At 44.6% G+C, this 16,715-nt stretch overlaps 1 protein-coding gene across 3 annotated transcripts; it reads right to left on the bottom strand.

The window, feature by feature from the left end:
• Positions 1 to 1,884: 1,884 nt before the first annotated feature.
• TRMT12 (tRNA methyltransferase 12 homolog) lies at positions 1,885 to 10,831 on the bottom strand. Of its 3 annotated transcripts, none has more exons than XM_047724155.1 (2): positions 9,354 to 10,831; positions 1,885 to 2,869 (listed from the first exon to the last, which is right to left on the bottom strand). In XM_047724155.1, the coding sequence occupies exon 1, from the start codon at positions 10,704 to 10,706 to the stop codon at positions 9,387 to 9,389; it is 1,320 nt and encodes a 439-aa protein (XP_047580111.1). In that variant the 5' UTR covers positions 10,707 to 10,831; the 3' UTR covers positions 1,885 to 2,869; positions 9,354 to 9,386. The 3 variants fall into 3 exon arrangements, with proteins under 3 accessions (XP_047580111.1, XP_047580113.1, XP_047580112.1); XM_047724157.1 differs by lacking the exon at positions 1,885 to 2,869 and adding an exon at positions 4,123 to 7,205; XM_047724156.1 differs by lacking the exon at positions 1,885 to 2,869 and adding an exon at positions 8,028 to 8,285.
• Positions 10,832 to 16,715: the final 5,884 nt, after the last annotated feature.

A 16,715-nucleotide genomic window follows, 5' to 3' on the forward strand; every position in this document is an offset into this window, starting at 1 on the left:
CACATTGTATACATTCTTTCCTCACAGTCTCTTGTACTTGTCTCCTTTCTATTGTCACTGCCACTATCCTAACCCAAGATCCTACTGTAGCTTGCCTGATTACAATATCCTCATTATAATTATTGTGACCACTTTTCTTATCTAGTCTGTTTGCCTCTGCCAGGTTAATTTTCCCAAATTGCACATCTGGGGAATAAACTTGTGGTTCTGACTAAATTCCCAAAGGAAAGCAAACTTGATAAGATGGGAGGACTATTAAGGTTTATATAGAAAACCTCCGAGACGTAAATTAGCTTCTCAACTCACCTGTTATTCTGCCTTGATTGCAATTTAAAACAAAAAGAGAGAAGCTGTTACAGAGAAGAGAGTCTACAAGGATTAATGTTAAAACAGGATTGTGGTAGAGAAGGCAGGCGAGTACCATTATATTATGGTAATGCAAAATGAAGGATAAACTGGTTTTCCTCCAACTTTTATTCAAAAAGTTAAATGTTGGGGGGCGCCTGGGTGGCTCAGTGGGTTAAGCCGCTGCCTTCGGCTCAGGTCATGATCTCAGAGTCCTGGGATCGAGCCCCGCATCGGGCTCTCTGCTCCGCGGGGAGCCTGCTTCCTCCTCTCTCTCTGCCTGCCTCTCTGCCTGCTTGTGATCTCTCTGTCAAATAAATAAATAAAATCTTTAAAAAAAAAAAAAAAGTTAAATGTAGTAAAGAGTCAATAAAAATCTTGTAACAATGCCTCAGCCCTTATTGTTTTAATGGTTTGTCATCTTAATTTGATGCACAAATTTTATTAGTATAGAATTTTTTTTGAAGATTTTATTTATTTGAGAGAGAGAAGGTATGAGCCAGTGTGGGGGTGGTGTGGGGCAGAGAGAGAGGGAGAAGACTCCTGCTGAGCAGAGACCTTGAGGTGGGGCTCGATTTCAGGACCCTGGGACCACAACCCACCCGAAGGCAAATGTTTAACCAACCATTAGTGTAAGAATTTCTAATTCAAACTAAATCCCATTTGGGCCCAGAGCGCTCAGGAGTGGTAGTATGGCCATTCTTATCTTACCTGACTTCAAAGTCTCCATCTGACTTTCCCTATCTATAAAATGACGCTTTAATAAGACCCTGGCAAAGTACTTTAAAATACTATCTTAAAACTAAGTGTATATTACTGAGGTTTTTAGAAAGCTTAGGAATTTTAAAAATAAAACATAAGCTTTCAGAAGATTTTACCTACACCAGGGATCCACTCTTCTGCTTTACATCCGGCATCTTTTAAGTCTATGTTTTAAGTTCAGTTTCATCATGTCTGAGCTTCTCCAGTTGCCCACTTATGTGGTGTTTTTGTTTTGTTTTTAAGCGAGAGAGAGAGAGAGGGGCAGAGGGAGAGGGAGAAAGAGAATCTTAAATAGGCTACATGCCCAGCAAGGAGGCCTGACACAGGGCTCGATCCCACAACCCTGAGATCCCATGACCCAGACCTAAAATCAAGAATCGGACGCTTAACTGACTGAGCCACCCAGGCGTCCCTGCCTGCTTACATTTTATGGGTCCAGTTAAGTCAGGAGAAATAATCACCTGCAAGTAAAGATGAAGGGATGCCCTTCCTATACTACCAAAAAATACCCTGTACTACCAAAACATTGATGACGATACCACTTAATAGATGCTATGATGGGAACAGAAGAACAATGGGGAAAATCTCAGAGGAATAGATTTTTACAAACTAGCTATGTTTGCTTGGCTTTGCAAGAGGTGTTCTCAGTTCTGTATCAGGAAATGTCTGTGTTAGTCATCTTCTGAACAGAAGCTAAGTTCCTAAAAAGCAAAATCCCTCTTTAGCACCCACCACATGGGAAAAAAAAAAAGAAAGAAAAAAGAAGTTAAATCTGCATTCATAGAAATAGCTGCAATTCAGTGAATTTTATCTTTGCTTGGTTTCTACATTGACTTGAACTTCAAGTTGCACAACTCAGGTATGTATTTATATTGAATCCACCCAGAACAGTGTGGAGGGTGTGTGTTTCATGTAGGCATACTCCATATACATAAATTACCTGTGTGTAAAAATAACAATCTGTTCATTTGGCTGAATGCCTTTTAGTTGTTCTAAAAAGCCTCTGGAAGTAGGATGTGTAAAAACTCATTTGAATTTTCAGTTGATCTTTGCATCTGCCAAGTCTTTGTTCCAGAGAGCCACAACTGATTCTGGGTTGTCTTGAGCAAAAAAGGAATTTATTAGAGGGTTATTTTCATTATTTTTCAAGATTGCAAGTTTCAAGAGTGATAAGCAATTGGTTGAGCTTCTTGGACCATGTATCTTCCCCTAGCTGTACCAGAGGGCGGGTGCATGCAGCTTCCTTACTGGGAGAAAGCAGCAGGAGACAGGTACTTAGAACCACCCACCCCCCTCACCCACCAATGTGTTACATATTCACTTCAAATGGAAGACGGGGATGCTGGTAGGAAGGGTAGGAACTGATAGCCCAGAAACGGATAAATATGTTCCATAACTTTTTTGCAGACCTTGGGAATTACTTAAAAAAAAAAGTAATTTCTGGCCTGAAATTATTTTATAGTTTTTCTCATTTCATTAAAGTAAATTTCAGATGTATCCATCAAAATTCAGCAACTAGTCAAGTCTTCTGGTTTTGTTAATGCCAAATGAACAGGAAGAGTCTGTTGTTCAGTTACGGAAACAAGAAAATACAGTGGCATTTGGAATCAATATTGAGTATATACCGACCACTTTGGTTCATTCATTCATGTAACAGACACTGAGCACGATGTGCTTGGCGGTATACTTGCCCACTTCTGCCTCTTGCTAGAGCTCTGTCTCTAGACAGAGTACTTAACTCTCTAGTCATCAGTATCCTCCCCTGGGAAAAAGAAAAAAGATGGTTAATATTGCCAGATAAAGAATGAAAGACATAGCATGCAAGCATGTTGAGTTTAATCTCAACAAACCTGTGGAAAGATACAGAAAATAATAGTGGCAGAGCTAGGATTCTAACTGGTATTTTTTGATTCCAGAGCCTATCTGATCCTCTGTAAGTAATTTTTCATGCTGGTTACACCAATTAAAACAATATATTTTAAGTACTTAGTATGACATATAGTATGTAACAGTAATTAGTATGGTGAACAGATTTGAGAATATCCTCACGGGAACCCTTACAACACGACACACAACACTCTGCAATGGTTCTGGAGTGTATGGTTCAGACTACTGTTAAGATATTGTTTATTATTTTGGATTGTTATATGTGGTCATCACATTCATAGTACGTAATTTATGTTAGAATGTAAATAGGTTATAGATTCAAATATATTAATTACGTAAAGCGATGGTCAAGAATAACCTGAGGGCTAAGATACTGAGAGGCAGCATACAAGTAACACTAAGTTAAAAACATCCGGCGAGGTAGGGAGCCCAAAGACGACAGATATAGTAGCCCACTGACCGAGGGGAAGGGCAGGACTCTTCCCCCTCAATGAGATCCTGTAGTCCTGACTCCTAATAGTCACTTCTCATTTCAGAGCTGCACCCAACCGAGTAGAATAAAAGCTTTGAGATGGAAGATTCAGTACTGTGAAGATTTCAATTTCAATTTATTCTCTCACAGTTATGGAGGTCAGAAGTCTAGAATCAAGGCGTCCACAATTCTGTTCCTCCTGAAACATTCTTGGGGAGAATCCATTTCCCTGCCTTCTTCAGTTTCCAGAAGCTGCCTGCATTCCTTGGCTTGTGGCCCCTTCCTTACATTGCTGCATCCTGCCTCAGTCATCACAGCTCCTCCTCTTCATACTGCCTCCCTCTTCCAAGCACCTCTGAGATTTTAGGGGGCCAACCTAGATAACCCAGGATACCCTCCTCCCATTTTGAGATTTTTAATCACATCTGCGAAGTCCCCCTTTACCATGTAAGATAACATACTTACAGGACATGGACATATTTGGGGGGCATCATTTAGCCCACCACAGTAGGAATTCTATTTCTACCCTTTCATTCCTAGCTGTGCATTTTCTGTCTATATGGGACATGGCACTGTGTAATGGGGTTTAGAATGTATACTGCTTCCTGGCGGATGGCACCTCATTCACTAGGCATTATCTCCAAGACTTAGTTTGGTTTCAAAAGGTTTTTCCAGGCGTACCTGAGTGGCTCAGTTGGATAAGCGACTATCTTTCAACTCAGGTCATGTTCCCAGGGTCCAAGGGTCGAGTCCCACATCATGATCCTTGCTCAGCAAGGAGCCTGCTTCTCCCTCTCTCTCTCCCTGCTACTCTGTCTGCTTGTGCTCTCTTTGTCAAATAAATAAATAAAAATTCTTAAAAAAAAAAAAAAGTTTTCCCACCACTCCACCAAGCCAGCATTTTCTAGGATGGGATAGGACTGGTGAATCACATGGCCATGTGTCCACTGAAACACCTTTGTTGTAAATCAGATCCCTAGGTCGGAGGCAATATTACGTAGGATACAGACTGATGGATCAAACACTTGTAAACCCTTGGATAGTGATGCTGGCCAACACCCTGTGGGCAGGAAAGGCGTTTAAACTCATACATGCAGATGGGAAGAGTCTAGTCAAGGTGCATCACTGCCCTTCTGTGACAGAAGAAAGAAGTCCAGTGTAATCCACTTGCTACCTTGAGTAAGGGTGTTGTTTCAAGGGCTCAGTGCTGAATGCTAGGGGGTGGCTCCTTGGTGAGCAGAGGCCATGCTGCTAGCATCTTGCTAACCTACATCCTTCAACCGACCTTATTCATGAGCCCATTATGCTACCAGGGCAGCTCATGACTACAACTGCTAAAATTAACTAGTGAAGTCTTTTTACTTGTTTAGTTCCTCTTGCGTGATTCAGGTCTCTGGTAGGCACTGCAATACAAAGACCTTTACTCATGTATCCAATCCCGGAGACTTCTCCGCTGCCTCTTCTCCCGGCTTCCTTGTCCCTGATCTAATCTTTCCCACTCCAGGTCCCTGATCAACTCATTGACCTATCTGACATTTGTCATAAAGGTAATTCTTACTTCAGGCCACTTCTCTTCCTATACAAAGTGGACAACCAGAAACACTGCCAATTTTGCCTTTTGGGAGGATTCCCCTCACTTCTGAGGAGGGCTGTCAGGTGGCAGCAGTCTGTTTCTTGTTCGCACCCATATTCCAAGAAAACCTATCAGTGAATTTAGCTGCGCATTTCTGTCCTTCATCAGCGAGCCCAAAGAGCCTCTCAAGTGGCCAAAATGTGAGCGGAGCGAAGGGCACTGATGCAAGAGTAGGCCACCTGCCTGTGCACCTGTTCATTTCCTCTGGCCTTGTCATCCATCCCAGATGCGACGCTTCCATCTTATGATGGACTGACTTGAAGGGCCTGGCGAAACTCAGCTTGTGATGGGCAACACTGGCGACAGGGTTACCTGATGTCCTAAGAGATGCTCAGACTCTACCTGGCATGCAAGAGCCATTTCTGGATGATACACGGTTCTCCACTGCTTATCGCCTGGCCTTGCTACAGATGTCTATGTAGGACTACCTTGTGATTTTCCCATTGGGGCTCGCCATCAACTCCCCTGGCTCACAGATACTCGTACCACACAACCCCCTGGATTGAATGGCCCGTGAAATAAAGCTAATTACACTGCAGCTTGTACCTGATTTAGAGCCTTTATGTGCCGTGGATCCCACTGAAAACTGGCAGCCCTCTAAGTCACCTAGTATCTGAGTCAGAGCAGCATTCCCAAGTTCTGAATTCTCACAGAGAAGCAGAGAGAGGTTGGTGTGCTTCCTTGGTAGAGGAGTACTGATGACTGGGAGAGATGCAAAAACTTCTTCTTTACTGCAAAGGAGCTATCTGAGCATTCAAGCAGACCAGCAGCCCTAAAAATACCACTATTGTAACAGGTTGCTGTTTATTAGTGATTATTTTCCATCTTTGGAGTGCAATACACTAGTTTTTTATCCGACCTAATTAGTATGATGCTACAGATACAGTAGGTTAGCGTGATACTCCGTGGGATGTTCTGATGGTCTAGATCTCTTCAGACCATAATATGATGGGAGAGTGGAGTCCTACATGAATGCGAACTGCATCTTAGCCAGCTCTCGGGACCCAGGTCCATACATACCCTCATGGCTCCTGGTGGTACATGTTGGCTAGATCCTGAATTCCCTTTGACACATGGTCTGGCTGAAATTGTTGAAAGTAGATCCCAAAATGAGGAAAGGAGCTGTAGGCTGTAGCTGCTTCATTGTGGTGTTGTGGAAATGTAGTCTTATTCATAAAGTTGTGTTACCTTTATTGGAGTTATGAAACTATGCATACGTATAGCTTTGATTTAAAAAAGTAAAATTCAATTACTAAGAGAGAAACTAGGACAGTCTGTCCACCTGTATCTACCTACCTAATGGTGTACGTGCAGCTTTACTGCATGGGCCATTCAATCCAGGAGACAATATGATACATGTGGTGTGTGTGTGGGTATGCATGTGTGGTGTGTATGTCTCGGCTTCACTCTCCTCTGTCTCTGGCCCTCATCACAGAGAAAGGACACAGTACATGCCAATTAATCAATGAGTGGCTTTTCAAAATAAGGACATTCTACTTTAACTACTAAAGCAAATGCACAGCAGTTCCTCATACCCAACCTGGGAAATGGTAGTTCACCTTCTATAAAGACTCCTGAATGAATGAAGTATTCCCTGTGTGCCAGTCATGGTGGTGATAGTCCCTGTACGTTAACTCACTGAAAGCTAACGAGTATCCTTCAGGAGATGTGAGTTGTTCACCCATATGTACAGATGGGGAAACTGAATCTTGAGAGGCTGCCTCAGGTCACGGACAAGGGAGAGAAGGCAGGAGGTGTATGAGTTGAACCTCAATTCTATGAACACAGAACCCACGTCAACCTTCTGGCATCCCTGAACCCTCAAGGCCTGATGTGTCTATTGCAGGGTGCACGCATTCATTCCAATGTATCTGACTTCAGCAGCCTATCCATAGCTTGTGGCAGACGGGTGACTCCTCAGCCCCCAGACATGTGGCTCCCTGACTCACCTTCCTCATTGTTTCTCCCCTGCCTTCCTTCCTCCCCATATTGGCTCAAGTTCTAGCATCGCATTTCTAGTCTGAGGCTCAAAAGCTGCAGGCACACATGTGAGAAGAAACCCCATATGTAGAAGAGGAGATGATTAAGGCAAACAGGCAGGCTGCTCTGTGGGGTAGGAATGGAACAATCAAGCCCCCTTCCGTGGTGGGATCACATGATAGCTAACATTTCCTGGGGGCATACTTTGTACCAGACACTATTCTTTTTTTTTTTTTAAAGATTTTATTTATTTATTTGACAGACAGAGATCACAAGTAGGCAGAGAGGCAGGCAGAGAGAGAGAGGAAGGGGAGCAGGCTCCCTGCTGAGCAGAGAGTCCGATGCGGGACTCGATCCCAGGACCCTGAGATCATGACCTGAGCCGAAGGCAGCGGCTTAACCCACTGAGCCACCCAGGCGCCCCAAGACACTATTCTTTTTAATCCTTATAACAAACCCCATCTTCAACATATCCCTCACTGTTGCTTCTCTTCCAAATTGATCTAATGACAATGTCCAAACATTTTCTGAGCAAGCTTTTTGCACCTGCATTTTTTTTTTCTCCTCCTACTAGCATCACCCTGACTCCACTTCCCAAGATATTACCCAGTTTTTAAGAATGAGTTCGGACATGACCTCTCTGAAGACTTCCCCATTCTCAGAACTTTCCTTCTCCACCTCCACACTTCTATGTCATGCTATTACTTACATGGTACTTAATGTACTCCAAGTCTTTCAGTTTTTGTGTTATTTCTGCTGCTAGGTTGTGAGCTCCTCAGAGACTGGGCTGTATCTAATGCATCTGCAGTTCATATACACAACAGGCTCACCGATCCTGTCCTTCCTGACGCTGTTAAAAGCAAAGGGCAAGTAGCTCCAGCCCAACCCCAGCCAGCCAAATGTGACATACAATTGTAATCCCAATAAAGCCACACTTCCCTATGTTTCCTTCATCAAGAAAACAAGCCAGGATGGCTTCAAAGTGCACCAAAACAAAGCTCTGAAGTGCTTCTCAAAATTAGTCATCCCAAAGGTAAACAGTGATTCTCTGCCATTAGTCATTCCAGTGGTAAACAGTGGTGCTGGCAGACAGCCATAAAATAAGGTGAGGCTTGAAAAACTGCAGAAGATCTCACATTGCGTATAGCTCCTTATGTTGGCCCTGATGTCCACCAGAGAAAAAAATATGAGAAGGGAGCTTGAGCCCTGTTAAATGTAAGATTTTAATTTAAACTTTTAAAAGAGGTAGCTTAGGGACGCCTGGGTGGCTCAGTCAGTCAAGCACCTGATTTTGGCTTGGGTCATGATCTCAGGGTTCTGGGATGGAGCCCAGCATTGGGCTCCCTGCTCAGAAGGGAGTCAGCTTCTCTCTCTGCTTTCCCCTTCTCCCTCTCCCCTTCCCACCCCCCACCTCTCATGCTCACGTGCTCTCTCAAAATCTCTTAAAAACAAAACTAGCTTATTGCATAAACCTAAGGCTGGAAATCTAGTTTCCCCATAATTTAAAGCAGTCATTCTTAGCCTCTTTTCTACAACGTATCAGACGTTGATATCAGTATCAGACTGATACTAACGTATCAGACGTCTTCCCCAACACTCATTTAGAAATGCTAAAGGGAATGAAGTTAATAAAATAGAGTAATTCTTAACCTCTTCCTTCCCTAATCTGGTCAGCCTTCATAACAAAGCTGCACCATCTGAGTGCTTTGATTTGGGCTGTACTGCTTAGTCCCATCGATTTCGTATCTCAAGTCCATCCACTTCCCACTGCCAGCATCCTAGTCCAAGCTACCTGGACTATATCCTCCCTGGACAACCACAGAAGCCTTCTCCAAGGTCTCCCTGTTTCTAGCCTGGCCCCACTCGGGTCGGTGTTCCACACTGTAGCTGGAGTGATTTTGGAAACAGCACTATGTCTTTCACTCTAAAATAACCAATGCCCTGTGTACAACTGCTTATTAGACAATAGCCTATAAGACCATTCAAAAACACCCTCATTTTGCAAGTAAGGAAATCCAACGCCAAAAGAATACTGGAACCACATACCAAGGTAAGACAGGACTGAGGTCAGAATTCACTGTACAGACCTCATTGCAGGGAGCCATACTGCTTCTCCCCGATATGCAGTTCATTCTCATTTTGATAATGGAAGACAAACAAGATGACTTGGACTGATCCAGAGCCTGCTTTCAGGGACATAAAATATTAAAGTAGGCTGCTGGGAGAAAAGAGAGTGAGAACCCCGCCTAAACTTAGGTATTAAGGGTCACTCACATATAGATCCTTGTGTCTCAGGATCCACCTTCTCTAGCCAACTAGAGGACAGGGGCGGCATTCCAAATCCAACACTATGTGATCCACGTGGGGAGCATAGGATTTCACTGGCTGGATGTGCAGGATTTGTGTCTTCCATGGTGTCCCGTGCACCTGCTGAAGAAGGGTGGCAAGACGAGTTTCTGCAGATTCCGCCCACCTCTGCCACTCAGGTTTGGTGGCTGCTGATAGCCTTTTCCCCCTAGAATCCCTGGTTGCTCCATTTGTACAATGGTTGGTGATCATTTGCTGAGGATAAGGCCAATGTTCCTTCTCCATTTCACTGCTTCCTGGAGGCTGGCGGTTCTTGCCTGGGTAAGATTCCACATTTTGGTGGATATGCAAAATGCCCCCAGCATCCCGCCGCAGCACTTGGCAGGCAATGGGCCAGCCTTCTTCAGAACTGGGAATCAGCCCCAGGTTCACCCGGTCTGCAATGTTTGAGAGCTTCAGTTTTCTGTTATCCCCAAAGTGTATTTGGCACCGATCTGCCACTCCATTGATATCAAGGTTCTTTCTCAGCGCAGCTACAGCGTGGGGGTTCCACTCGCAGGCATGGACGAAGGCAGCGCCAGCATGGACGAGGAAGGGCAAGGTAAAATAACCAATCCCTGCATAGAGATCCACCAGCACTTCTCCAGCACAGGGCAGCGATGCCACTCGAAGCTTCTCAGTGATATTTCCGAAGGAGAACATGCACCGGGTCACGTCAAACTTATATCGGATCCCATTATCCACATGCTCTACCCAGCCATGGTCGCCCAGCAGCAGAGTCACTGCTGGCGTTCGAGCGCCATCTGGGGATACCCGCCCTCGTTTGGCCACACGATGGACGCCAAGTGCCGACGCAACAGTCTCCCAGAGTTCTGGTTCCAGATGTTTCCATTGCTTGGCTTGGAAAGAGTCCTCGCTCAGCAACAAGAGATCGCCATGTCGTTGCCAAGATCGGGGCAAATCGGCCGCCAACTCAGTTGACCACGTCACTCCCCGGCCCTCTACCCAGCGACTCACTTCAAGACACAGCCTTTGGGCCGGTGAACAACCCTGGGCCTTCTTTGAGCGAACAGGATCCAGGAGCTGCGTTACTCTACAGGTGCTGCCTGGAGCCACACAATCCCTCAGCTCGTGCAGGTGCTGCTCAGGGAGAGTCTTTCCCAGCACCGGCAGCGCCACCGTGCCATCCGGCATCTTTTCTACACGGTGCCGTCTGTCCAGGAGTTTCTGCTTCTCGAGATATTCCCTGTATCGCTGGGTAAACCGAGGCTCAGTCACAACCGCGACAACAGCCGCAGGCTTCCCACCTTCCCTTTCCATGTTGCTGCCCCCACATCCTCTCGGATTCCCTCCGCGAGACTCCCTGAGACTCCACTCACCCGGCTCAGCATCCCCACCGCCGCTACAGGACGAGCGGCGCAGACGCCGCGGAACCGGTGTCGGAAGTGACGTCAAATGGGCAGGCCGGAACTAAATACTGAGGCGCTCGGTGACAGGTAGCGTCGCCGTTGCCGTGTGAAGCCGCTGCCGCCATCTTTGTTGTGGTTGACTCCGCTCTTGCAGCCGCCCAACAGAAGATTAACAATTACAAGGAGTTCTCTGGGCTTAAAGACGTCCAGTTAGTCGGTATTCTCCAGAACCCTCGTGCATCTCTTCAGTTCTGCTCACGAATCCAAAAAGAGAAGTGCGCTTAGGAGGATGGGCTGAATTTGGAGAAAGGCCTCCCATAGTCTCAGGTGGCTCTCAGATCAATGTCAGTGGCCACAGCATTTGCTGCAAGAGTCATTCCCTCCTCATTCCCTTTTCTTGTTGAGATAGTCGTCACCGTCTCACTGTCCTGCAGTATCAAAAACCAAAAAAACAAACACAAAACCCCACACATGTTTGGAAGTCAGAAGGATCCGAGTAAATCGTATCACCTCTCAGAACCAGAATCGTCACCTGTAAAATGAGACTTACACTAACTTTCTCAGATGACTGCCATGATCAGAGATATTATATGTAAAACACTCTGAACAGTGGCTAGCGAAGGGTAGATACTCTAGACTTATAATGTGATAAGTTGAAGTGGTTAGATAGTAGGTATTTAATACCTGTTGAAATACTTTGATATAGCTAATGAGGACAAAGAAGAATTCCCCTACACCTAAATTCAAATAATGGAAAATAAGAGTTGGAAAGAAGTCCTCTTCTTTCTACTTACTTCTCACCATTCTACACAGCAGGACATTGAAACCCAGAAAGGTTAACATTCATTAAGTTCCCCAATTCAGGTCTCTATGGGAGGCACAAGGTTACAGCTAAAACAGTTTCTTATTTCCTGACACTTATTCAGTCAATCAGAGTTGTTGTTGTTGTCAGTTTTGTCTCTATGTTTAAAATTGAGATTCCATGGAGAAAATATCAAGTGGGACAGGGTAGAAGACCCTTTTGGTGTCCCATATAGCTTTTTTATTTCATTTTATTTTATTTATTTATTTGACAGACAGGAGATCACAAGTAGGCAGAGAGAGAGAAAGGGGGAAGCAGGCTCCCAGCTAAGCAGAGAGCCCGATGTGGGGCTTGATGCCATGACCCTGAGATCATGACCTGAGCCAAAGGCAAAGGCCTAACCCACTGAGCCACCCAGGTGCCCTCCCATATAGCTTTGAGACTCACCATTCCTGTATATGCCAATCCAATGGCTTCTAACTGAAAGCACTTAGGAGTCTGCCTGATGGCTTTCTCTGCTCACCAGAATTGGCTTAGCCTATGTCCAGGGAAGGCCAGAAATGCTGGGGAATTACTGCCCGCCCATCCCCCACCTCTTGAGAGCACTCCTCAACCAGCAACTGATGGAAGTTGGTGAATAAATTTTCCAGCTTACGCACACCTTAGTTGGAATACTTCTAAGGTATGTTCTCTACTGTCTCCCAGTGTTCTCTTAGGACTTCAGTTGTTCAGTAAATACTGAAAAAGACATAGACATGCCTGTCTATGGCAGGCATGTTCAATTTCTCTTTCCTCTTTTCCCCGGATTATTTCCATCAGTATAGAAACACACTGCCACTTTCCATCTTTAATAACCTTTCTGGATTCTTTACTTCCACTGATATTTTCAAGTTGGTATTTTCCACCACTCCATATCTCCCACTCCCAACTCCAATACCATTTGTGTCTTTAATATCTCAACTTGGTGTCTGATAGGTGACTCATATTTAATAATTGTAAAACAGATTTCTTTTCACCACTGATCCCATGTATATAATAGTACCATGTTATGCAGCATCCACTCATTTACTCAAGCACACTGTTCAGAAACTATGTCTAATCACCTCCCGCCTCCCACATTTTCCTCAACTTCCTGTAGGTATTTGATGATTAACAGTCAGGTGTTTACATACTCTATATGCTCCATATACTTTTATAATCCAAAGTATATACCATATTAGTCTACCTCTTTTGATCTCCCTAGCCACCTTCTGGGACATAGTTTACTACAGCTGCCTTCTCACTGGTTTCTCCTTTAAGACTCTTACCTTCATTTTTTTTCCCTCTACATACCAACTAGGATGAGAATTTTTAAAACATTTCGATCCTATCTCTCCCTACTGAAACAGTTCCTGCCTACCCATTGTTCAAAGAGTAAGCTCCTGGCCCACCAGACTATGCATGATCTGGATCCTAAAACTCAGCCCGAGATGGAAAGTAGGCCAATCCTTTTCTCATGCTTCTACCTTTGTACTCGCCATTCCCTTTGTCTGAAATGCCCTTCCCTCTGAGGATGGAATGGCTGGGGGATTTGTCTCAAGGTCGTCTTCTGGTGGGGCCCTCATTCAATTCATCACTTTCCCCTCCACTGTTAGGTCTACTTAATACTGTTTGTTAGTTTTGGGGTGCTTGTGTGTCTCAGGCGTTAAGCCTCTGACTTGGGCTCTGGTCATGATCTCAAACAAACAACAATGACAACAATAAAGAAGTTTGTAAATGACCCTTGAGTTCCAACGCAGAAGAGGATGATTGCTTAGTGAAGGAGAAGTAGGTCAGGGAACTTAACTGCAGAAGAGAGGAGAGGGTGGGCAACCACCTCTCCTGAAGTGGCCAGGATTATTTAATTCCATATGAATTTTAGTCAAGAGCCCCCAACTGGAGATGAGTTTGTTAGTACCACTTCTTGATGCCAAACCAAGGGACGGTTCACTCCCCTCTCTTGTGAGAGGTGGTATTCAATGCTTTACCCTCCAGCAGCTTTCACGTAGGAAGGAGGTTCTGAACGGTGTTGGGCTGGCTGTAAACATGAGAGCTTGCCTCCATGGCTTGAGAGATCTTGGAGCCTAGAAATAAAGAGGAATCACTGCTTTCAGTTTCTTAGTTATCCCTTCCATCTGTTCTTCCCTCTGTTTACTGCACCTGAAATGCTGTTCCCTTACCCTAGGTGCCTCTTTATTTGCTTACTTCCCTTCAAGGCACTCTCTTCTGAGTTGTAGATATGCTCGGGAATACTTCTGATACCATGAGTGAAGTGTGAGTGGGGTTGCCATTCCAAGGGCTTCGTGAGCATGGAGGAGAAATTAAGCCATCCGTCTCCTGCACTTTGAAGAACACATTCTGTGGCTTTCCCTCTTACCTCACTGAATGCTTCTTCTTATGGGGGTCCCTGTCTATCTTCCCCACCACTCCGGATCCCCACCACATTTGATGTTTCCCAGACACGTCACACTCAACACTTCCAAAATTGAACTCAGCTCGTGTTCTTCCCACTCCTCTTTATCTCATGAAATGCCCCTGCCAGTCTCCTAGTCGCTCATGTCACAAACCTGGGACTTTTCTTTTACTTATGGCCCTCCCTTGCCCTCAGTGCTCATAACAGAACCACCTCCTTTTTGAATGGACTTTACCTGTTGCATATTTCCTCAGAGAATCCCCTTCTCTCTGCGCCAGTGACAGTGCCCTAGATTGGGTCTTACAGTTTCCTCAGTGGATTGCCCACCTCTGTTTACTTCACTGGTAACATAGTATTATTTGACTCTCTTCATTTTATGTCAGAGTATTTGAAGTAAAAACCAAGATGGTGAAGAATTTTTTTCATAAGCCTTGTTTTATTATATAAAGAGCTACACTGTCACATTACAAAGTATGCTATGCCATAATTGAATGTTCCATTATTGTACGTGGGCTTTGAATAATTCATATTAAAATTCTCAGAGCTTGAGACTTTGTAATATTTAAGTTATAAAAACTGAAAAACAACAAGATTTAATAAAATTTGTATTTAAAAAGCTTTCACTTTAATCCATTAGTAATTTCATTGCATTGTGGCCAGAGAACATACTATGTACATTTTCAATCCTTTTAGATTTATCGAGGCTTTATTTTATGACCTGGCATATGATCTATCCTGGAGAATATTCCATATGCACTTGAGAAGCATGTGTGTTCTGCTGTTGGTGTGGAGTGTTCTGTAGTTGTTAGTTTATATTTTTTAAGCTTATTATCAGGTAAAATAATTTTATGGCCATTATAATTAACAACCACAGTCTCAATTCAAAAACTAGAATGCTGGGGCTCCTGGGTGGCTCAGTGGGTTAAGCCTCTGCCTTCGGCTCGGGTCATGGTCTCAGGGGCCTGGGATCGAGCCCGCATCAGGCTCTCTGTTCAGCGGGGAGCCTGCTTCCCTCTCTCTCTGCCTGCCTCTCTGCCTACTTGTAATCTCTCTCTGGTTGTCAAATAAGTAAATCTTAAAAAGAAAAAAAACTTAGAATGTCTAGTATTAAGTGCTAATCTAGACACGTTGTCTTCTCCTGCTCCTGTGCACTCCGCACACTCCCTCCCTTTGCTGCAGGTCATTTTCGTGACTGGTCTCACTGCCCAGGTATTCCCTTCCTAAGACCAATCAGAACATCATCAGGAAAGCCTTCTCTGACCTCCTATCCATCTCCGCAGTAAGGAAAATCCCTACCGGTGAGTCTCATAGCACCATGTTCTTCTCTTAGAACCCTTTCCAGTCATATTTATTTCATTTTTAAATTTGATTAATGGCTAACTTCCCACAAGTGTGTAAGTTTCGAGGGGCATAACGAGCTGGATTTCCTCCCATTACTGTATTCTCTTATTGCATTTGTGAGGATCTACCACATATAGTACATTCTCATAAGATATTTGTAGAATGAACACGTGAGTGAGTGAGTGAGTGAATGAATGATGGAAGAAGAAAGATCTACAGGAAAAAGAGTTTATGGCCCAAGGGAGCGTTTTAGTTCCAAGTTGTTGCCACTAGATGGCAGCAGCAATCAGCACCAAAGTAGTTGCAGCCTCTGAGTCACGTTCTTGGGTTTCTTTTGTTTTCTTTTTTATTTTAAAGGTTTATTTATTTATTTATTTTTAAAAGAGAGCAAGAGAGCCAGCGGGAGTGGGGGAAGGGCAGAGGGACAGAATTTTCAAGCAGAAAATTATCCGCTGAGCACGGAGCCAGATGCCCATGCTGCTGGGCTTGATCCTCGGACCTGGGAGATCACGACCGGAGCGGAGACCAAGAACCAGACGCCCGACTCGATGAACCACCCAGGCGCCCCACGTTCTTGGGTTTCTAATGGTTTGGATGTCCAGGCCTCCTCAGGGGACCTGCTGTTCCCCACGAACCTTTCTCCATTTCTCTCTATTAGACATCCCTTACTGACATGGCCAATCCAGAGCCATGAATGTGTTTGGCAGCAAGTAATAAAACCCCCATCCAACAGCAGCGCAACAGCGGGTATGTATATATATATATATGTAAGTAAAATACACAAATGCATAGTTTAGAGATCTCAGGGTTAGAGAAGTGCAGGTGAAAAGCTGGGGCTTTTCAGAGAAGCTGTACGAGCATATTTGTATTACTAGATGTCTCCACCAGGGGGTGCTTTCATGGGCAAAGAGACCTTACCTTTCCAAAAGAAGGGCTTAGGGATTTCATCACTTCCTTTGTGTGGCTGCAGTTAGTACTCTCTGAACACACTCCCCATCTTCCTTCTGCACACTGGATGACTTTATACACCTGGCTGCTCCATCCACCTTTAGACTTTAGGAAATCACTGCAGAGGATGACCTATCCCAGCCCAGAGAGAAGGCAGAAGAGAATTCTTATCTCTCATCTCTACCTACCTAAATACTTTACCCCTAAACTCAGCTCAGGCATCACCCCCTCCTCCTTCCCCCACCATCCCCCCCTCCTTCCTTCTGAAGGAATTCATGCCTCTGTTGGTGTGCCATTAACATCTGTTCCTTTCTCACACGTAGCACATGCCACAGGGTTCAGAGATCCACTTCTCCGAAGGTGACCCCCTCGAGAGCAGGGGACCATGTTTCCTTCTG

The sequence above is a fragment of the Lutra lutra genome, chromosome 4, assembly GCF_902655055.1.
Source record: "Lutra lutra chromosome 4, mLutLut1.2, whole genome shotgun sequence".
In the NCBI taxonomy this organism is placed as follows: domain Eukaryota; kingdom Metazoa; phylum Chordata; class Mammalia; order Carnivora; family Mustelidae; genus Lutra; species Lutra lutra.